The sequence below is a fragment of the Thermobia domestica genome, chromosome 10 (assembly GCF_964235325.1).
Source record: "Thermobia domestica chromosome 10, izTheDome1.hap1.1, whole genome shotgun sequence".
Taxonomy (NCBI): domain Eukaryota; kingdom Metazoa; phylum Arthropoda; class Insecta; order Zygentoma; family Lepismatidae; genus Thermobia; species Thermobia domestica.
The window spans coordinates 138,589,984-138,614,037 of NC_137463.1; the positions used below are offsets into that span (position 1 = coordinate 138,589,984).

At 37.7% G+C, this 24,054-nt stretch overlaps 1 protein-coding gene across 5 annotated transcripts in view; it reads left to right on the plus strand.

Annotated features, from left to right (window-relative positions):
* The first annotated feature begins 291 nt into the window (after positions 1 to 291).
* fidipidine (coiled-coil domain-containing protein 93) overlaps positions 292 to 24,054 on the plus strand; it is a 327,823-nt gene continuing 304,060 nt past the window's right edge. For 2 of the 5 annotated variants that reach the window (XM_081728605.1, XM_081728609.1), the window contains exons 1-3: positions 292 to 465; positions 7,362 to 7,475; positions 23,283 to 23,377. In XM_081728605.1, coding sequence (XP_081584731.1) covers positions 439 to 465; positions 7,362 to 7,475; positions 23,283 to 23,377 — 236 coding nt within the window. In that variant the 5' untranslated portion in view covers positions 292 to 438. Of the gene's footprint in view, positions 466 to 4,761; positions 6,344 to 7,361; positions 7,476 to 23,282; positions 23,378 to 24,054 lie in introns of those variants that run through there. The other 3 variants (XM_081728608.1, XM_081728606.1, XM_081728607.1) reach the window with 2 other exon arrangements.

The following is a 24,054-nucleotide window of genomic DNA, read 5'->3' on the forward strand; positions in this document are numbered from 1 at the left end:
GTTAATAAAAAACATTATAATAAAAGAATGGTAAGTATTGACTGTAAGTGATTTATTCAAATAAGACTGAAATTCTTTTTTTTTTTAATTCATAATATTTAGTGAAGCATTAAATCAGAGCTTTCCATTTTGAATTTAGGCCTATTATTAATGTGTGGATTTTTGCAGTTTTGTTAACAAAGTTCTTTCTTTATCATTTAAGTTTAATTTTATAATGTAGCGGAAAATAGCGGAATTTCAGTAAGGGTAGCGGAACGTGGCGGAATTTTGATGGTACAGTAGCGACTTTTCGAGCTGGGGACCTGGCAACACTGGTAGACATAGTGCTGTGGCTGCGATCTTTGTTATTACCATTTCCCTAATTTAACGATAAGTTGATTTATTGTTTTAGATTTTGAATTTGGAAGATATAAGACGGATACAAAATTAAATTGAAGGATGAATATTGATGAGAGAGAAGTCGAGGTAATTTATGTAATAAAAGTTCTGTCATTCGTAATAGTATCAGGTGCAGATTTACATAATACCGTCCTAAAAATAGTAATTTTATTGTTGAAATAAATAAGTGCACTTGAAAGAGGATTGCCAGTAGTAATTTCCACTGGTTGAGTATTTGTGCCCAATGGAAGAAAGTAGTATTTTATTGTTAGAATTGTCAGCATACTCGCCTTGGCGTGGGGGAGCCGAGTTCGATTCCCGTCGGGAGCTCATGTAGTTCGGATCCTATGTGCAGCTGTAGATCCACGTTTCATAGCCTCATTGCTGAAAGGGACGCTAAACCTTTACCAAACCGAACCAGTGCGATACTATTATTGAAGTGATAGTGTATTTGAAAGACAACTGTGTAACATCAATTATCATCGGCGGTGTGTTGTGCACAATGTAGGGAATATGTATGTTACGTTTACAAGTGTAGAGTTACCCTGGAGTATACAAATTTATTATTATTATTATTGCAATGTTAGTGTTTCTGCCTGTATCCATGTCTGTGCACATACCCTCCGTCCCTGACGGGAAGGTTCTAGATTACTGGTTCCCATGTAGATTAGTAGCTGGTAGGTTGCTTTCTGTACTAAAGTTTATGCATTTAACTTATACAGTATTGCCGAGCGAGCGTCAGCGAGTGAAGGCGGGTTAGAGCCCCGCAGGGCACGTTGTTTTCTGTCTTTATTACTGCTCAATGGGAAGGGGAACCAGTAATCTAGAACCTTGCCGTCCCTGACTCGCCTGCTTCGTACGGACACACGGGTCCCACTCCAGTCCTGACTGGTTAGTGTATTTTGCATAGTAGTTTTATTATTATCATTATTATTATTATTATTATGGCCGGACGCGTAAGCATACCCGGGGTAAATACTAATTATGGGGACCACAATATTTCCCGGGTTCACTCTACCAAATATAAAATTTATAGATATGATGTGAAACATCTTTCATGAAAGAATGAAAGTGCACAGCATATTGAAATGATTATTGTGTGGTAGTGAAAGTATTGTATGTGTAAATATCCATTTCCACATTACTCGTTTATCCGTATATTGATACTCCCCGTCGCTCACGCGCCTGCTCCTTACGGGCGCACTCCCTCGCTACCGATCGGGCCCACCTGCTTTGTTCCTTCCTTAACTCGAAAAGATGACATTCGTGTTTTTAGTGGCCACGTAGCACAAGTTTATTCGTGTTTTATGCATTGCAGTTTTTATGCCATACGTCCACACTGTATTTATACTAAGACCTCCTGATGTCACTCCACAAGTAGTAGTGGAGCTCCTCATTTAGTGCGTGCTCTGCTACATGAAGTACAAAGCTACAACTTAACCTGAAATGTGTCAAAATTTGGTAGAATCGTCTGCTCGAGTAATGGCAGGGATGCAGATTGGTCAGAAAAGTCAGGATTTTTTAAAATAAGTCAGGATTTTAGCCCTCTCACTTTCACATGGCTCAGCTGATGTTGAAAAAGGGTTTTCGAGCTCCCTACGCATTATGACTCCTGATAGGGCTAACATGTCAGGGAGGGTCCTCAATGCTCATTTGCAAATTAAGGGAGCTCTACAGGAGATATATGATGGAAAGGAATATCTTGTATATACAGGGGTTTCAACACCGACAACGTTTAGGAGGTGATTCGTGACACCAAGATAAGACAAAAAGTATAGACCAACCTGGGTGCACAAATGCTTCCTTAGTTATAGGGTGCCGAAAACGAGAAGATGAACTTACTAGGGACCTACCGTTATCGGGTCAAGAACCAGTAAGTGTCCTATCTAAAAATCCATGTTTAAGAATCCTAAGGTACTACACAACGATTTTTTATAAAGGGAGTTTGGCTACGGGCATATAATTTGACGTACTCATTAACTACCTCTATAAAAATTGTTGCGGAAGTGCCGCAGGTATTCGGAGTTGAAAACAAATTCCTTATTGAACGATGGGATAAGTTTGTTTATCTTATCTACAAATTGTCAAGCCGATTCCGCAGTTTGCTGTGCATCGTCCAGTTGACGATTTTTTTTTTTTAATTATTTTATTTATTTATCTGTTTGAAATTTCGTTATCTTAGTCTTCCAATTCTGTATCACTGTTTGAAGTTATGCAACCATCCACTACTTCCCTTGAAATCACTTTAACCTATGTCTCGCGTAATTTTGTGTCCACAACGTAGTAAGTCACTATCATGCAAATCCTGTAAATTGTATCGAGCATCCTCGAAACGCGCAAATAACAGTTTTTCTAACAAGTGCACCTTGTCCTCCCTTGAATATCCGTAGCTTTTCTTATGCACTACTGGTCATATTGCTGCGAAGTTACTCTAAATTTGTTTTCTACTCTGCGGCGGATAATATCATCCATATTTTGTACCCGCTCCTTGGACAACGTTGTCCTTTACTACGTTTCACTGGAGATGGAATGTGTGGCTTGCTGTTCAACAAGGATGATGAAGTACATGGCTTAAAACCTGTTTCAGTATCACTTTCACTTAAGCATGTGTCCCCATCATTGTACTCTTCATGTACATTGTCTGCACAGTCGAGAGTATATGACACCACAGATTCCACTGACTTATCTTGCAGAAAGCAAATATTTCATCTGCCACTTCTTTCTCACTCTTCGAAATTCCTTGGGTCAGCTTCAGCATCTCTTGTAGATATAATGCAATATTTACTTTGTTTATGGTTGCCATTGCTCTGCTGTATATCAACACCACTAGCACTGTAGCACTGTTGTGAGTTACGTGTCGACTAAGCAGTTCTACTACACTTCATAGCCTTATGCTGTACTCACCATTGGATACCTCGAGTCCCGCCCCCTGTTGTGATTGGCAGCCAATTTTGTGGTTGCAGGGCAGACAATATGTGAGGCATAGGATGCCGTAAACATCATTCACCGTTTGCGACCTCGCAGTCAAGGGGTTCCTTGTGAGAGCTATCAAATATATATATATATATATATTCAAATTATAGATGAAATCGCAATAAGTCAGTATTATCAACTGAAAGATATAGTGGTGACGCTGTAATGTAACAGCAAGTACACCTGTATTTACTTATCCGTTTGGGAAATTATTTCTTTTTCGTCTGTTACCTAAATCATTGCACAAATCCATGAAAACAGATGGCATTTCTTCCCCTTAAGTTTCATTTAACTTTTCGATATGCTTCCTCAAATTGTATAACGTGTAAACATACAAATAGTAACTTCGGTCATACGGAACTATGTAATTAAATAATGTACACATTCTATTCTATGAGAACATGAAAATTAGCTATTTAAGGTCTTTCTTCAAGGAATAAACAATATTGAAACTGCTTGATAAGTAGTTGCTTTTCTCCTGCACTTACGGGGTTTGCCTTGTTATTGTTTAGCAGGATATCTCGGAGCAGCAGATAACCTGCTTGCTTCCTTGGGGGAACATCTTTGAACTATGCTGCACGTTCCGCGAATTTTGTCATTGGTTATAACTGTTTTTTTTTTCTTTCTTTCTTTCTTTCTTTCTTTTTTAGAATTTTGATTTTGGCTCAGGATTTCGATCCCATATAGAGACATGCTTTTAGTTAGATCTGAAATGTTCTTACTATGCTGTAACAATACATTAATTACCAGAATATATTGCATCTGTTGTGAACTATTTTCTTATGGAAGAATCAACTGCCATTCGTCCGATTCTCAATATTGCTAACTTACAATGGTTTTTCATTTTTCCATGAAGAACCGTTGTGCAACAGCTAGTCATTTCAGAAAAATTGTTTGGAATGTTCTTTAAAAAAAAAAAAAAAAAGAAAAAAAAAGTGATTGTACTTGCTGTTCTTAGTGTAGTGTTTGGGGTAAATTTTTCGTGTAATAATTCGTATATTACCTTTTAAAAATGCGATCAGATTAAATGAATATTTAAGAAATACAATAACTGAATGTCTGGTGTCAGGATTGTCGAAACATCCGAAGTAATCTTAAAGATTTAAGAATTTTATAATGTTGGATAGAAAGTTTCATAACTTTTGTGCCCTTTTCTTCCACCTCTGCGGCGAAATTTAAAAATAAGATCTATATGCATGCTAAATTCTGTATTGCTTACTCCTATGTAGAACCTAAATAGTTTCTTGGAATTTGATGAATGAGGTGTTGATAGGGTCTTATAACACTTCATCTGCTTAGAACCTGAAAAAATTATTGCTCCTTTCCTCTTTTTCATGTCTCTCCTACTGGTCTTTCATGGGAATTTCTCACCTAATGCAGTGAAGAGGAACAGTGGTTGGGACAAAGTTGATCAATAAATTTTATTTCTTGGACCCAACAGATTTTTCTTAAGACTTCCTCCGCTACTCTTATAGGTTGAAATTAGTGCCTACAGGAGGTGTGTTTCTTGGCTAATGTTGGTGTATTGTTTGATAGCAGAAAACCACTTGGCACTGAAAGTTTCATGTAAGGATACATAAAATATCATGTATTAGTTGTAACTGTACACAAAGTTACAAAAGGAGTGTGTGCCTGTTCGGATCAGTATTTGTGCTGTCCGTTTATATAAAACATCAGTAATATTAATAGCATTTGTAAATATAATTTTCAATCCTCTTCTCCACACTATTTCGTTATAATAGCTTTATTTGGCGTGTGAGTAAAAGAATGCCTGATTTTGATCAAATTGAAATTAAGGTTTAGAGATAGTGGCACCCATGAGTACAATTATTGCACGGTAACCAGAAAAGTTCTTGTCGTTTTTGACGTCCCATTAATCACACGCTCACAGCGAGGAAACGAAATGACACGCATGTCTGCCAAGCGATCGGTAGTTAGTCTGACTTTCAATAATACATGCACGTTGCGCACAAATAGTAGTCATACCTCGTCCATTGTTGAAGAGAAATGAAAATATCGAAGCAGCTTGTTCGCGTGTGTTCGTCATATGACTTAAATGGGCTGATCAGCTACCGCATCAAGTCGTCTCATATACTAGGCATTTGAGGAGAATGCCATGAACGAACGCACCACCAGGCATTGGTTCCCGAAATTTCGTTCGGAAGATGTGAAACTTTCGGATGAACCTCTAGTGGACGACCACATATGTTGAATTACAAGGCCCTGAAAGCAGCCGTCGAGGAGGACAGTGGTCTAACATGTGATGAACTCGCAGAAAGGTTCCATATTTCCGCTTAAACATACGGCGCCTGCATGGGATAGGGAAGTCATACAAGGTAAGCAAGTTGGTATTCCACACATTGTCGGCAACCAACAAAGAATAACGAGTGACAATCTGTTTGTTCTTGCTCACTCGGTATCTGAACACATCCATCTTTTATCGTTTGCTTACTGGTGACGTAAGTGGGTCCTCTATAACACTCCCAAACGTACCAAATATTGGTTGTCACCACGTGTCACGTAGCCCTGTTCCTCCCATCTCAGACCACTTCTGCACTCACGAAAGGTTATGCTCTTTATATGGTGGAATTGTCGGTAAGAGGTGCATTACGAGCTCCTCCCACCTGATCAGACCATTGTGCATTTTAGCAGAAGGAGCTGGCATTGGTGAATTGCAGAAGTGTACGAATTCCTGCAAGACGATGCCAAGCCACATTTGGCAAAGAGGACCCAGGAGAACTTTCAGCAACTTCGCTGGAAGACACTGCCACGTACCATATTCACCGGACCTTGTGCCAACAGATTATCACCTGTTTTATTCTCTCGGCAACCACCTCCGTGGGAGAGCCTTCGCAAACGAGGGAGACCTGCGGAAGGCACTTACAGACTTCTTTGCATTCACGACCACCGACTTTCATCCCCAGGTGTTGTGCAGCTCAGGAACGTTTCAAAAGGTGTTGGATGCTGACAGAGATTACTTCGAAACCTGAAGGTACGTATCGTCCACTGTATTGCTCTTTATTTATCACTGCTCTAGACCGGCAAAAACTTTGGTTACCGAGTATTAATACATGTTTACTGTAAGTATTGTTACACAAGTTGTACCTGTTTCTATTCGAAGTACACAAACACCGTGTTCGTGGGTTTTCTCAAGGTTCTCTCACTTCATTCCATCATTACATTCATCATTTTTTATCATCATCTAGGTTAAATATTTCAGATTTAGTGTCTGAATAGCAGTCTAAGTTCTTTGTGACCACAAGTCTACCAACCTCGTATGAGAAAGTCATATATATATATATCCTTTTAAAAATCAAGAAACTTCTTTCATTATATTTAATAAACGCGGAAAGGAGTTGTGACAATTTTTTTTCTTAAGCAAAATTTAGGAAGTTAGCAGTATATGGAGGAGATTGAACTCTTTTGTTTCTATGTGCAACGATATTAATTTGAAGATAATTAATTTTAATTATCTGTAGAAGAAACTTGATAAGACAATTATATGCTTGAATTCCAGACAGAATTATAGATGATATATAAAATCTCTCTTACATTTTTCTTTCTTTTTTTTAAGTATGTCGCTTCAATTGTCTTTTTGATTTTTAGTTCATTAATCTGTACATTAAACCATTTTCTGTGTATTCAGTTCGGAAATGTTTTCGTATTAATTTACCTTTCTTTCCGCTCTCGATTAAGTTAAGTGTTCGCTTAACATTTCCTTCCTACAGAGTAAATGGTTACAATAGTTGAAAATAGTTTTTCAATGAACATCGTGACCCAGGAAGAGAACAGCAAAAATTCATTCAAATTATATCACTGTGATTAAAGAAAAAGGGACAAAGGTTAGATTTACAGTTTATTTTATAATAATGTTCCACATACCTTCCCTTTCACATTATGTTTCCTTAGAAATGCTATAGTCAATTTATATTTGCAGTTATTGTGTGCAATATTCATTGTAGTATAGCATCTATACAGGAAATCATTTGTTTGATTTTGTTTTTCTGTAGATTGAAGTGCGAGAAGATGAAGAACAAAGAGTAAAGCTTCAAGAAATCGTTGACCTATTATTAGCAGCTGGATATTTTAGAGCTCGTATTAAAGGACTCTCTTCGTTCGATAAGGTGAGTCAAATTATAATTTCTAAGTTGGCATTTTGAAGAAATTTTGTTGAGAAAAATTCTTGTATTATAAAACTGAAAGTGAATTTCTGGACAAAAGTGTTCTTACAGTTTTGGAAAGGGGATAAAGCCATACACACCCATGCGAAGAGAGAAAAGAAAATGAAAATTCTTCGAAAACAGTCTTTTTTTTCTCCTTTCCTTCGTCCCTGATAAACGTAAAACAGTACTGCTTCAAAAGACATATTGCAGAATTGATATACAGTATAAAAGACTTAACTTCACTCACGAAAAAAAAAAAAAAAAAAAAAAAAAGTTTTGACAACCAGATGTGTAAAGAGTTGAAATACTTAATGGTACAATATTTCGAAACTGTTCATTCAGCACATGCTGGTTTTGTCATTTAGATTTTCATACGTAAAAGAACATTTCCAATGAAAGAAAAGATAGCGAACATAATTCTTCGCATTCATAGTAAAATAAAAAAGACAAAGAAGAAAAAGTAGCAGCACTTGCAACGGCTATGAATGTCATTATCTTGGAAATTCAGTTATATTTCGTTAGGAGCTAAGTCAAAGTTGTCAAGTTCGCACAGTGGCAAACCGCGAGACTTCAAATCTTAAGGTCGTGAGTTCGATTCCCGATTGGCTCAAAATTTTTGGTATGTAATTCAATTTTCCTCGATGCATGAATAATTATATAAAATAATTATATTAAAATCAGTCGTATATATATTTATATAACCATTTCAGGACATACGTAGTTATTATGTTTAAAATATATCATCTCAGATGTGATAGGCGTCGATAGAGCGCTGGTATATTTGAATGAAAAATACAAATTAAGAAAATCCTATAGTAGCAATAAATAAGTTGTGTAGTATATTTATCTGCAGCAATTTGTCATACGAAGGTATCTTCTCAATTTTCTCGTGAAGAGAACATGCGGGTATAAACAAAGAATTTCCCAAATCGGATCATGGTTCCAGAAAAAAGTCAGTAGCCGCAGACTCTCACAAGAAATTCACGAGCTCCAGAGATCACTTTAAGAGGCTAAAATTGTGTTTTAGTAAGGAAGAGAGAACGAAACTTTTTTACATAGATTTTAAAAAATGAAATGAAATCTTTCAGTTTTACGTCCCACGATTATCCCGGTTATGCTAAATAAAACGGTGATGATGGGAAATAAATGAAAAAGTGGGAGGAAACAGGGGAACCCCGATAAAACCCGCGTATAAGGTGTTTGTCCACCACAAAGTTTACATGGCGAGAGAGGGGATCGAATCAGAACCCCACGCACCAGACGTGAACGCTCTACCACTAAGCCACCACACCCCCATAAGTTTTCAGTTCAATACTCTGAAATGGAAGTGGTAACGCTTTGGTTACTCTCTCTCTCTCTCACTTATCTGTATTTACAGGACTGTTATAAAACAAATGCTTAAATATTAAAAAAAAAAAAAAATAAATAATGATCTTGCAGTGAAATGCATTTAAAATTGTGCATTTAACACATTTTAGTACCGTACAAGATTAAATTTGTGCATGAACTGACAGAAGAAGATCGAGACACGAGACTGGAGTTTTGTGAACTGATGATGAAACGACTGCATAATGACAGGGAACTACTACAGCTACTCATGTTATCAGATGAGGTAACTTTCCATGTTTCAGGGAGGGTAAACAGGCACAATTGTCTTGTTGGGTAATTGAAAACCCTCATGAATATGAAACGCTCGATAGAGACAGACTGAAAGTGAATGTGTGGGTGCCGTATCAATGGACCACCTCATAGGCCCCTTTTCTTCGACGAAAACACTGTGACAGGAGAAACATACCTTCAAATGCTTACAAATTTCCTGATGCCCGAATTGATAACGTTGGAAATCAAGATTGCATCCTCTGCCAGCAAGACGGGCCTCCCCCCAATTTTGCACAAGTCATCAGGAACTACCTAAATCGTGAGCTACCTGGCACGTGGATTGGGCGCAGAGACCCCACCCCTTGGCCACCAGGTCCCCCGATTTGATACCTTGTGATTTTTGGTTACGAGGTCACGTTAAGACACAGGTATATGCAGAGAAACCAAATGACTTGCAGAACCTGAACGCGAAAGAACCTTGCAGAACTACTTCGCTTCATAAAGATTAGTGAAGTGATTCATGACATTTCTGACAACGCCCGACGAAATAACATTTCACGGATTTCGCCGGAGATTTCGGACGGATTCATGCATTTCAACGGAGGCCAGCAGCAGGTGTAGCAATGATGGCGGCGGTGTATCTATGAATGACATGTAAAATGTAAGTTTCAATAAAGATGATCTTAACATTTATTTCACTACAATATCAATATTTTAAAAAAGTCATAAGCAATTGTTTTATATCGAGGACTTTATAACAGTACCGTGTGTACAGGATGTAACAGGTCGTTATTTACAACACTTGGGAGATGATTCTAAACAGGAAAACAAGGAAAAGTGTCTATGTAACACAAAGTCGAATACCGCATCTTTCCGGAAGCGTACGCCGATTCGAGATGGCGAACGAAACGTTGTGCGGGATTGCATACCAACACCCAAGAAGTATATGCGCACAGCAAAACAGCGAGTGACAACACTAGAAACCAAATGACAGCATTAACGTACACAGACGTATCAATGTACATAATGAACTCAGGAAGTGTACACATTTCAAATATTGCTACGCAGTAAAAAAGAAAAAAAAATCATTGTAACCGACGAAGCAGGTTTTGTCTCGTGCGCTTAAACACGCCTGACGTGTCGGAAATAAGCGCTGCAGCTGCGACAATTCGGGTAATGAGATCCTGGACTGTTGGGAAAGAGGTTTCGTACATAAGTTGTTTCATCTCTTCCCACAGAAAGAAATCAAGCGGTGTAATGTCAGGCGAGCGAAGTGTCTATAACATAAATCCACCGCTCGGGATACGTTTCATTGAAAAACGCCTTGACATGATGGTCAAAATGCACAAGGGCACAGTCGTGCTGGAACCACATTCCCTGCCTAAGTGCCAAAGGCACGTGTTCTAAAAGTTCCGATAAGACCTCACGGAGAAATGTGAGGTACGTGTCACCACGAAGGCGGTTAGGCATCACATAAGGCCTAATTAGATGGTCGTTTAAAATTCCGCACCACACTTTGACAGCAAATTCACCAACGTGGCATGTGGATTTTCCACATCCCACACATGACTGTTGTGACGTTGAACACACCTGTCTTGGTAAATATTGTTTTGTCAGTCCACAAAATCACAATCGGAAAGTTCGGAATAGCGATAGTTCGACGTAAGTACCATTGGCAAAAGTCCACACGGCAGGGAAAATCTTCTGGCAATAGCTCATCTACTTTCTTCAACTTGAATGGGTACATAGCTTCGTTATGGCGGATGCGCCACACACTCATATGACTGGCGTGTAGTGTCTGGGCTATACTGCGTGTGCTGGATTGAGGACGGGCCTGAAATGCCGCAACAACTTCCTCTTCAAACCTAACAGTGGTCTCGAATTCTTCCAATATCCATTTGAGGTCTCAAGATCCTGTTTCTCGAAGATGAAGATTGAGGCGTTGAAAAAAAAAAAAAAAAAAAAAAAGTGCGACGGTACTCGTCGATATCGGAACCTACTACTATACAACAGCCTCCCCTCTCGGCTATTATCCCTTGCTTGCCCATACATGAGATGCTTTATCAGCCAGCTCGAATAATGAGAAATGTGCCATTCTGGCCACAACGTGATATCACATACAAACAACTACCCCAGTTAACACTAGAGCACTGTCTTCCAATTGCTGTATTCTTTCAAATTACACGTTCCACAACTGGCCACTTTAACTCAGGAACGTAATTTGGTGTAACTTGCAATCTACCGTATAAACACTGCCTGCAAAGCGAAGCACTGCAAGCGTCACACAAAACTAGCTTGTTAAGAAACCTTCTGTACCTGTGGTGTGCTTGATAGAAATGAGAAACAAAGCACTGCTCTTTGTTTTTTCTGTTTGGTTCTCGTCTACAGAAGACTTGTCGTCGTCCCCGCTCCCCCCTCCCGACATGTATGTATAACTCGTGCATTGAAAATGATCGTGTTCCTTCAAGCATGTACGTCTTATATCTGATGAAGTTAGCTAACATCATGCATATGTCCCTTTTTTCACCCACAAACTGGCTATGAAAAGTGACGGTAGGCCACCCTCATTTCTTTAAACGCTTTTCATGAGATTGCTGCAACTTTGACGATACCGAAGTAGGGAAGGAAACAGGGATGCAGGAAAGGTGTCGTTCTGGCATTGTCTAGTGTGACTGATGAGAAACACTGCAAAACTGTTTCAGGTTGGCTGCCGCAAGATACCGAACGCCTGTGTGTCGACTGGGAAAATGTTTTTGCCCAACTGATAATATTCTTGCCATTGTAATCAGTATACTATAGTGTGCAATATTTGTAATGCCATCACTGCAAATGTACGCATGTTCTTCTTCCTGCATGTGGGTATGCAACTTCGTACATCATGTTCCGCCATCTTGAATCGGCGTACGCTATCATGTATTCAAGCCATGCTGTACAATTCGCCTATTTTGGTCCATGTATGCTGCAGAAAATTGCTGAATATCCCTCTCTTCCTTTGGGGAACCCCTTGCGCCCTCAGTGTACAGAACCGATTACTGCACCTTTGGATTCTCTGCGTACTGTTTCTTTGTGTGCCGGTTGTTGCCGCAGTTCTATGACTCGTTCTTTGCCACAATTGAAGCGTTTGGAGGATGAAGGTGTTATGTAACAAATTGTACATTTCAAGAAAATTGAGGTCAAAGTTTTTATAAATGCATTTTTTATTGGATCAATATACATATTACAAATATGACTTTTCTGTTGCTGTAACAATGAAAATTCGTCTTAAGGCTTCTCACTTTCAAAAATTTTCATTTTCCCATCCCCGCGAAAGAAATTATGTACATAACCCTTTCATCCACTGAAAGCATAAACAAAATGTACACATCCAGTAAAATTCTTTAGATGCTATGAAGATAGTTTTCATGATATCGATAACCTGGCGTTTCAGACATACCAGCCTTACTGTATAATCTGAGTGCAAATAAAAACACTATTGATATATCAAGAAAAAGCTTTTGGGTTGTATGAAAATGTTTCCATGATAAACGCATGCACATGCCTGTGTCCAAATCTTACACAATAAAAAATTATAAAACAAAGTACATGACTTAGAAAAACACATTAAACAGAAAAAAAAAATACTTTCTCCAAATCTTTTGGCATCAGTTTCACTCATCATTCACAATATGTTCGTAGTACCAATGATACGCGTTGGGAACAAATGGTAATAGATCCTTAATATCTTGCATTTTCTCTTTTTTCAGCTGTCCAATTTTGTGACCAATCCTTCGAACTGTAACGTTGCCGTGAATATTAGGTTGTACGTCTTTTTCATATCGACGAATGTCCACTTTCCTAAAAGGTGTGTAAGGATCATAGCTCTCTTTGAAGAGATAAGAACCAAATTCTTCTACCCGTATCCATTTAATACCACCTCTGAAGGGAACGTTTTCACCAAGCGTATCCTTCTTCCTGTTTGTGAGTTTCAAAGACAACGCCACGTTATCGATATCTCTGAAATGTGGCTCCATATCAGTTACCTTATTTCCTTTGCTTGATTCGCTAATAATACGACGATATTCCTCTGGCAGATAAACATTTGGATGACATCGCATTTCCTTTTCTATCCGACCAAAATCAAGATCTGAGTCCGAGTAGGTGTGACTCACCTCAGGGAATTTGTGTTCGATTGTCTTGAAATAACCTTTCAAAAGCATGTATTGGTACACAGAAATTATTTGAAAATTTTTATTCTGTCCAGCACACGAATCTGTCCATATGACAAGGCTGTCTTTTCCCCGTAGGTCTTGTTCTAGCTCTATGGCTGTTAGTAGTGAACTTGCAACTTCAGTACTTTCGCGAGAAGCAATATCTTCTGTCCAAGTACAAAATACATCTGTATCCCTGTCTTGAGAGATAATATGCAAACCCAAATTATAAAACCACGTTTGTCTTTTGTAAAATGCTTTTGAAGTACTCAGTTTTGGAAGAGGCATAGTTTGCTGCATATCCATCGTAATGCATATATCGTTCGTTGATTTTGCTACTTCTCTATCGTGTCTCTGAGCATCGAAAGCAGCTTGGTAGAACTCAATATGCTCTTCGGTACAATGCCCACCATCACAAGTGCTACATGTGTCACTTTTGGGACGAGCAAAAGATAGGTTAAATTCATTCACAAATATTGTTCGATACATATATTGTATCACAAGAAATGTATCTGGTTTTTTCTCGATTCTACATTTTTCCAAATACAACTGGTACATTTTCGAGACTGATAATGTGGGCGAGAGATATTGTCTATTTGGATTTTTTGATCTTGAATAATGTGAGCATTCAGCTGGAAATGATGCAATGTGTTTCTTAACATATGAGCGGACATCGTCACAAACTTTATTGGGTCTATTTGTATGTTCCCCACATTTGTCCTGTTCAGGGGAAGAAGCATTCTTTTTCATTTTGTTTTGAATTATTTCGACTTTTTTGCGTCCAATTTTGTACAATGACATAAAGGCCAACTTGCAAACATTTACTCTGTCGCCATCAATAGTTATATAAAACTTGTATGTTGCAGATTTATGGTTAGTGGCACCTTTTCGCTTACGCTTAGGTTGTGCCTTTTCAATTGATTTGAACAGAATCGCATTTTTTCCATTAACATCAAGTTTATAAAATTCATTCAATATTACTTGTTTTTGGTCCACTGTTAGTCTTTCAGAACACTTTAGTCGACACTTGTCGCTACAAATAGTTCCTTCAGTAACACATTTTCCTGGAATAAACTTTCCTGTCTGTTACATATACGGTTCTCCGCGCTCTCATGCCTTGGCAGCTGCAACTTTCTTCCATGGCTCTTTGTGTATTTTCCGTTTGCGGGAACATTTCTTTTTGGGGGGTGTTTGTTCTATAATACCACGTTTTCGTTTTTTCTTTGTGTCTTTAACTTCTGCAGGACTTGATTCATCACCTCGGTCGACTGGATGGAGTGTAAGAGTATTCCCAACATGCTTATAAGTACAGCCCTGTTCATCGATCAATGGTTCATTCATCTCATGGCTTCCTTCTTCTTCTTCGTCTTCTTTCAGATCCATAGTTTCAGTATCACTGCTGTTGCATTCGTCAGCTGTGGCTTATATTCATCGCTAGAAAGATCACTGAAAAGGTCGGTGCACTCTGAACCTCCTTCACAGACCACATTTCCCCCACATCCACTTATTCCACACCTAAAAGCACTGTAGGTTTTATTTGCGTCTTTCGTTTCATAAAGTATTACACTTGTCGGTTTGTTTGATGCCTCACCTCTGTCAGCGTTGAATTCGTTACTTTTTTCTTCTTCAGCAGCATCACGAGCTAGCTTTAGAATTCGATAGGATCTTTTCATCTTGGTGGTAGAAAGTGAAATGAAACCACGTACGTGCACGGCTGACACAGCGTAAACCAATCACTATCCAACTGAACGGTTAGATTTTTGACTTCATTGAAAACTAATACTGTGATTTTCAACGATATTAAAAGAACTAGGCGCATGTTTCGGTAGTGACTGGTTTAAATTTTGTCATCTTCTGTACATATGATTTCACTCGTCTTTCATTTTCTCCTTAATTTTGTAGCTGTATAGTATTAAAATGTTATTGTATATACATAAAGAAGTAACTGGATAATGAATTTTAGCTCAAAGCTTTCTCTTTTTTTATAAAACTGCGTTAACGACATCTCTTGACAGAAAGAAAATAGCAGTATTTTGGCAATACCACACACGTGCCTACCTAGTTTTAAATTGAATGTGAGTGGATAAAGGTGCTATGAGCACACATTTGTTACATAACACCTTCTTCCTCACACAAATTCGTTTGTCTGTGTAACATAACCCCTTCATCGTTTCTGAACCTCTTTATTCAGACGAGGAATCACTCAAATGAGGTTTTGTAGAGCAAGAATAACACAACACTTTCATCCACCACCAAACTCATTTTTCCCAAAAATGTAACATGACACCTTTATCCTCCAAACGCTTCAATTCTGAGTGAATGATAATTTCTTTACACTTTCGGATGGCCGTAACTCCGGATAGATACGGTATTCGTCTTTGTATTACATAGACATTTTTCCTTGTTTTCATGTCACACAACGAGTTGTTATATATATATATATATATATATATATATATATATATATCGGGTGTTGCAAAATAAGTGTTACAACTCTTGGGAGGTGAATCCTGCCACTGAGACAAGAAAAAAAGTTCTCTTGAACTTTCGGCTGTCGGACATAGTTTCAGATCTACAAGGTGCCGAAAGCGTGGGAAAATGACTTTCGGACGCCAATAGTTCGGAAACTATCCAACGTAAAGAGGGCGGGTAAAAAATTCACTGAAGAAGTCATACCTGCTGTATTGAATTTTGCATGTTTCACAATCCTACCATGCACGCGCAAGGGATTCCCCAAAGGAACGTAGGGAGTCCCGGATAATGTGCTAAATGAAAGTTGGTCTAAATGGATATGAATTGATGGGGTTTCTACCAGGTAACAATAATTCGTTTGTATTAAGTCGATATCTGGAACAAATACAAAATGGCGAACACTTTCATGCTCGTTGTGTGTGGTTGCATAATTGCAGGTACGGATGCTGGGCAACAGTGAAGTTCTGAGTATTAAGTGTAGCGAATTTGTACTCAAATGCTCTAGAAAGACATCTGGAGTGTCGGTAGAGCACAACAGATGGAGGAGGGTGATTCACATGTGTGGAAACACGTAACGAAAATGCCCAGAAATGCACTCATACTCAGTAAACGTGAGTTCAAAGCGTCAGAAATGTAAGGATTAGCGTCAAGAACATGAAAACCAATTCACCAATAATATTCCCTCAAACCGACGCAATATGATGTGCATGGTTGCATACCAATAAGGATGCAACAACTGAGGCTAAGTTGAAATTGTGCAAGGGGACTCACTAAGAAACTGGGTAAACTAAATGAATGTCTCTAGTGGGATCACATAATCGATATTGAAATGCGGACAATTTGTGTGTTGATATCGATATGTAGTTAGTGGAGAAATGTCAATATGTGCCACTACTGCTGGGACACCGTCCCACGTGGGGAAAATAGGAAAATAACTACTCGGGATCTTGAATCTGAGGCCGTGGGCTCCCAGTAGGATTGGAAACTGCGACCACGCGAGCGAAAGCGAGCGCTCTAGCCCTGAGGCTCGAGGGAGCCTGACTTTCTCTGTATACATTTCTTTGAGGAGTACCCACTTTGTTTGGCAAGCGCTCTTGTACAGCCTCCCGACATGCTTGTGTGTTACATTTTGTTACTCCTACTGCACAGTTGTAAACAATCAGAGCTTTAAGACGTTTCTTCCTATTTCTCACATCGTTTTATTTTCCATGTGTATGGTGTTTTAGCTGTAGTGTTCCATGTGCCAAATTGGTTCATTTTTGTCTTTCTCTTGGCATGTGTACTGTGTGTAAGATACATATTTCTAGAGGTACAGTAGAGCGTCGATTATCCGAAGTAATTGGGGGACATGGGTGTTCGGAAAACTGGTTTGTTCGGATAATCGAACTGTACATGTTTATTTGCCATGCGCGGAGCGGCACGCCTCAACTCTAAGCTGGTGCAGCTGTTGCTGTGAACAGCTTTGATACTGCCGCTACTTCTACAGCCAGTGCCAAACCGACAGAAGTGTGCTGATTGTTGAAACACAGCGACTGGCGGCTTAGCCGGTCAGCAGCGCCTTATGAAGGCCCCATTAGAAGCAATGTTCCGCCATGGTGGCTCAGTGCGGCGACTACTGTGGGAAACTTGGTTTGGGAGTGAGGGGGATGATGGACGGTAGGGTGGGAGAGTAACAGGTGCGAGCGAGTACACAGTTCGGTTAAGCGGTCGTTCGGTTGATCGACGTTCGGATAATCGACGCTCTACTGTATTTTGATATCGAGTACGTCATATGTCCCAGAAGACGTGAGACATGATACAATTTTGTTATTTTCACGCTCTATCACAATTTGAACCATGGATTAAGAGGTTTCTTTCAATATGTGTCGACTGTGGGACAATGTCTCAAACAAAGTGGGACATTGATACAATCTTGTTCTAGTTACGTTCTACCAAAAAGTGCACCAGATGTAATAGCAGAATGTACAGCGTTATTTTCCTAGTTTTCGCATGTGAGACGGTGTCCCAGCAGTAGTGACACATGTTGACATTTGTCCATTAGCTACATGTCGATATGAACACACACATTGGCCACATTTCAATATCGATCATGCGATCCCACTAGAGACATTCATTTAGTTTACCCAGTTTCTTAGTGAGTCTTTTTGCACAATTTCAACTTAGCCTCAGTTGTTGCATCCTTATTGGTATGCATCCTTATTGGTATTGCGTCGGTTTGAGGGAATATTATTGGTGAATTGGTTTTCATGTTCTTGACGCTAATCTTTACATTTCCGACGCTCTGAACTCACGTTTACTGAGTATGAGTGCATTTCTGGGCATTTTTCGTTACGTGTTGAACACATGTGAATCACCCTCCTCCATCTGTTGTGCTCTACCGACACTCCAGATATCTTTCTAGAGCATTTGAGTACAAATTCGCTACACTTAATACCCAGAACTTCACTGTTGCCCATCATCCGTACCTGGCAATTATGCAACCACACACAACGAGCATGAAAGTGTTCGCCATTTTGTATTTGTTCCAGATATCGACTTAATACAAACGAATTATTGTTACCTGGTAGAAACCCCATCAATTCATATCCATTTAGACCAACTTTCATTTAGTATTATCCGGGACTCCCTACGTTCCTTTGGGGAATCCCTTGCGCGTGCATGGTAGGATTGTAAAACATGCAAAATTCAATACAGCAGGTATGACTTCTTCAGTGAATTTTTTACCCGCCCTCTTTACGTTGGATAGTTTCCGAACTATTGGCGTCCGAAAGTCATTTTCCCACGCTTTCGGCACCTTGTAGTTCTGAAACTATGTCCGACAGCCGAAAGTTCAAGAGAACTTTTTTTCTTGTCTCAGTGGCAGGATTCACCTCCCAAGAGTTGTAACACTTATTTTGCAACACCCGATATATATATATATATATATATATATATATATATATATATATATATATATATATATATATATATATATGTAATGTCAGTGAAAGGGTACCAACGTAAACAGAAAATATTTGTATGTTGAAAATAAACACGCTCAGCAAAATACTTGTTACTGTGGTGAAAGGCAGACGTCCATGACATACGTCACAGAATACAACTTTTCTGGGCTAAGATAATCCAGACTGAGAGAACAGAAGAACGAAAAATGGTAAACAAAGGTATATATGAGATCTGGTAAAATTAACCAGTGGTTCATTATTGTTTAGTTTTCCTTTGTAGCTCGAGACTGTTAGTCGCGTTTGAGTATCGACTTAATAGTCGCGTTTAAGAATTTATTTTGTGTTATTTATCACTGGATTCTACCATAGATTCTAAATTGTAAGTTGGGATTCTTTCTTATTGATTTCTATGTCTTTGCATAAAATGATTGTCAGTAGTAGTATCAGTCTGATCAAATATGCATGAGAGGCTTAAGCCTATACACCAGGACGTAAGCTATATAAGAATTACAAAATTATATAAATCGAATATATTTTACTCAGTATGAGAAAATTTAGGTTGTAATATTGGTTTCCATATCACAAGCTTATACAGCTCATGATAGATAGATTTATGTAATCACGATATTAATGCTAATGTTCATGTAATCTTTGAGGCTGATTGGTTCAATTAATATTTAGGTATTCATGTCTGATTTTGTTGTATTCAGATTAATTTGTTTTGAAGACCAATCTAGCCAATCTTACATTGATCATTCAGAATTGTTGCGTAGTTATTAAACTAAATTAGCATTATCTTTTATCAAAACCTCGATATCTCCCGATATAAGGTGACTAGTATGAATAGTTGTAAGATTATTTATTCATTACACTAAGACTAATTATTGCGTGCGTGAGTATTTTAATTGAGTAGTCAATGATTGATTTGTGTATCAATGCTATTTGCAATACTACCACTATACTACACGAGGTTAAGTTCCCTTCATTAATTATAAGGTAATATGCTCATTTAAAGGCGAACACAGGTATTTAAACTCAATTATTTAACACTATTACGTGTTATTAAACAGTATTTTGTGTTAGTAGCAATTCCGATAACCCTTAAGTTAAAGTTCAGCTTCCAGTAAAGGTGAAACTCCCCTTGCACACCTAGAGAGAGTAGAAGGGAGTAGCCTATAAAATGATTTAAAACTATTGTTATTAGTGTAGAGTCCTTAGTTTCAGAACCACTAAGATGAATAGCAACACTTCTGATGTCGTTTAAGTCAAGTTCAGCCTATTAGTGCCCGTGGGAATGATGACATGAAAAAAGTCAAAAACGACCGACATTAGTATCGAATCCATAGTTTTCGGGTCCCGCTTGTCGACACTCCCTATACCATTTAAGTCTCTACGTTGAGCTCCCATTAGTACCCTGGGTTGGTAGGAAGAGGTTGACATGTAAAAATCTACAGATATTAAGTGTCCAATCATTAGTTCTCGATGTCGGAGAGTTTAATAATTACAATCTTGATAGCGCTGAAGTCCAAGTTCAACCCCCATCGGCATAGGGAACGAGAAAGGATGAAAACTAAAATGTCTCAAATGACTATGATTAGTGTTGAACCTAGGTGCGTCAAGCTATTAGATTACAGTCACTGTCATTTAATGCCATGTTTAGGCATACGCATATCAGCTGAATTTTAAATTTACAAGGGCAGCATCGAACGCTTTGCTCGCAGAGTTATACATATTTGGATATATGTGTATAAATGTATATTCCAGTGTATCTCCTGAACGTTTGGAGCAACTTTAACCAAACTTGAACAGTCTTGGTGGTTGGTCGCCGATTAATGAACGGTGGCCGTGCACACATACACACACAAATGTAATGTAACAATATACACCAAAATTTCATGTCCATAACTAAAAGATCCTTTGAGATATCTTATTCTTGTCATAAATTAAATCATCTTTTCTTATGTACAGTATTTTAACGAAATTAACATGATAAAACGCGTGCTCGAGGATAATGCTAGTACTGTTCAAGAGTTAATTTCTAACTGTTCAGTTTCCCATGATGATGAGACAGATAACGCTGATTTCAATATGAGTAAAACAGTTGTAGAAATAACCCCTTCACTTCCTTAAAAGCGAATTATAGAAAACGCTAGGATGTATGCCCACTTATTATTATGAGAAATATGTGTACTGAGTTTCATACCCTTGTTTGAAGGGCTATGAGATACTCTACTTTTAGCATAAATTTTTAACTACTTTCTTAGGTCGAGGACAGTGTTCAAAAGTTCTTTTCACACAGCTCAGCAGTTTCATTTTTGTAATATACTAATTAAAATGCCCGTTTTTGGCACGGGAAGATTACATTTATAGAAAATATTTGAAAGGTGTATTTGAGCGCTCTTCCTCCTCTTAGGATACGCCTATAAATAAAAGTGAAACAACAAAAACAAGTCACAAATTCATTTTAGTCGGCTTAACCATTTTCTCATTTTGGCTGTTAAAGTGGGAAATTAAAATATTGTAGAAATTTATATTTTTTCTCTCCTCAAAATCGAAATTGTCGGAAGTGTTGGGACTAGGGTCAGCGTGCTCATATACCGAGTTTGATCTGTCTAATGTAAGTGACTTCTGAGGTATATGTTTGACTTACATTTTGATCCTCGCTCCCCTTTTAGGATACGCATTTTAACGAACATAAATGACAGTAAACAGTGTCATAACTACAGTAGACTTGCAAATTACGCGAACGCAATATTAAAACAGATCTATAACTTCCAGCTGCAATGGAGAGACCATGTGAGAAATGAAACCTATATCTCTGACGTCGAATCCACATCAAAAACAGTTTATTGCAGTCTCTTACAATTATTATTATATAGAAATTCATATTGAAACGGAAAGTTCTGTTATTTCATGCTACTTCCGTTTCAGTAGAAGATTAAAACTGAGATGAAATGTATTCATTGGGCACTGAATTCCTATTAAAAAGATAGCTTGTCGCTTTTTATTGGCATCGCTCTGTGTGTAACAATATTAAAACTGGTAATAATATTAAGTTTCTACCGTTTCTCGTTGAAATAGAGGAGAAGGTTGGAGAAAGAAACTATTCTTGCTGTACTGAATCCCATGTCAAAAGTCTGCTTCTCACTATTACTGTTTTTCACTATGGTGATCAACGCTGAAATCGGAAGTCGTAGATTTGCAGTACTCCAAGTTTCAGTGGAGGTACAAAGGTAGAGATAAAAGTTACCTTGGGATGCCGTTTTCACATCAGATAACAGTTACTAACTATATTTTACTCTATGGTGGTCAATATTGTTACCGAAAATAGGAGTAAATTTCTGCCATTTTAGGTTGCAATAGAGGAAAATTAAACCTATTCATAAAGTGTTAAAGTCATATTAGAAAACCTTTTCTTTCTATCTATTACCGTTTTGCCCTATTGTAATCAGTGTTGAAACTGGGAACCGTTGATTTCCAACACTTCCGCTCGGTTGGCTTACAGAGATAATATAAGTTAAAGTGAAGTTTTTTTTCTTTCTTTCTTTCTTTCTTTCTTTCTTTCTTGGGATGTTTCTTGATTCCGAAAGACTGCTTCTCGATATCTCTTTCCATATTTGCTTTTATGGAGATGAATATATAAAACGGAAGTGGTAATTTTTAGTAGAGTAATACAGGTGGAGATGGTCTTTTTATTTGAGACGTTAAATCAATTCCAAAAGCCCACTTATCGCTTCTATCACCGCATTTGTTCCATTGAAATAAACGACGAAACCGGAAACATTTTATTTCTACCGATTTCAATTTGAATGCAGGTTAACGAAAGGGATAGAACCTATCCTTGGAACGCTGAATCAGTTCTCGGTATCTCTTAATGTTTTTGCACTGACGCCTATCGACAGACGTACGGAGACTTTCGATATTTAAGCATAGCAAAATTTGGAAACTTAAAAACCCTGCTTGAGCCAAATGGTAATCATGTTCATTTGAGACAGTTCAGCCATTTTCCTGTGATGATGAGATAGACAAGAAAAATAGCAGAATTGCCACAAAAGTTGCTACCTAGCGTCTGTGTGAAATCGTAAAACAAAACACGGTAATGATTGTGACCAACGTTTTTGGATTATTACTACCGTTTAGTACAGAATTTCAAATATACGTATATTATAATTAGATTTGTCGATTATAAAGACAGTATTTAACAACTTTGATGATTACCCGAGCGAGGTGTAAGTTTCTCATCTCTTTGTTCACTAGCGTTATTACGACTGCAGAAGAAAACTCAAGGTGAAACTAAATTTACTGGGAGTAAAAGCTTGAAAATTTAGCAAGATAAATAAAAAATATAAAGTGAAGTTCCTTTTGGTTTCTTTCGAAATGAGAGCATAATAACTTTGACTTGGCTTATTCTTTCGTCAAAATATTTAAAATAGCATGTTACGGAACAGAATACAACGCCTTTTGATTCTCTGTAGTTAATGCCGTCATATGATATCTTACATTTCTGTTTATACATAAATTAAAAGTAATTGATTAAACTTCAAAGTAATTGATTTTATTATTTACAGGTGGTTGGAGGAATGACTTGGTGCATAGAAATGTGTAATTTTGACGTGGATGTTGACCTTCTGTTTCAAGAAAATCTTACGATTGGGCAGAAAATGTAAGTACGTGAATATCTACTTCAGTAATTTAGAGAATTAATTTGTGTAAATAATTAACTGCTAAACGCATGCCACCATGCTTTAGACATAAACGAACGCAAAAGTTCAAATAGTTAATGTTAGAAAAATCAAACCAATATAAAAAACTACACTTACAAATATCAAAAATAGACCATTTTTAAAGTTTGTTGTTTTCATTTTTGATTAATATGCGACAGAAGATTGGTTGTTATTGTTTACTTCAAGATACTTAACCGAGCGTCGCGGAACTTCCTAAAAACTTAATATATTTCTGATCATCTTAGTTTGTTGTAATTCTCTATTATTTTAAATTTTGCTTTATTTTGAAAGATGAAAATATATTACGTATATGTAATGCTATGTTGTTAAATTTTGCAATATTTCAAACAATAGTCTGGAATTAGGTGAATTCCTCGTTACTCTTGCAATAACAGAAAAAGGAAGACTTTGTCTTACATGTAGTCATAGAGACAGTTATTTATAGAAGTGTATTTAGCTATTAATAACTATAGAAATAATACATTACCTACTATAGTACAATATATGTCTATTATAAATGATTCATCGGAATTCAAAACACTATAATTTCTATAGTATTAGAAGACAGTAATGTTGATATATTAAAGAATTTAAACTCGCCAAGTTTTCATTCTGG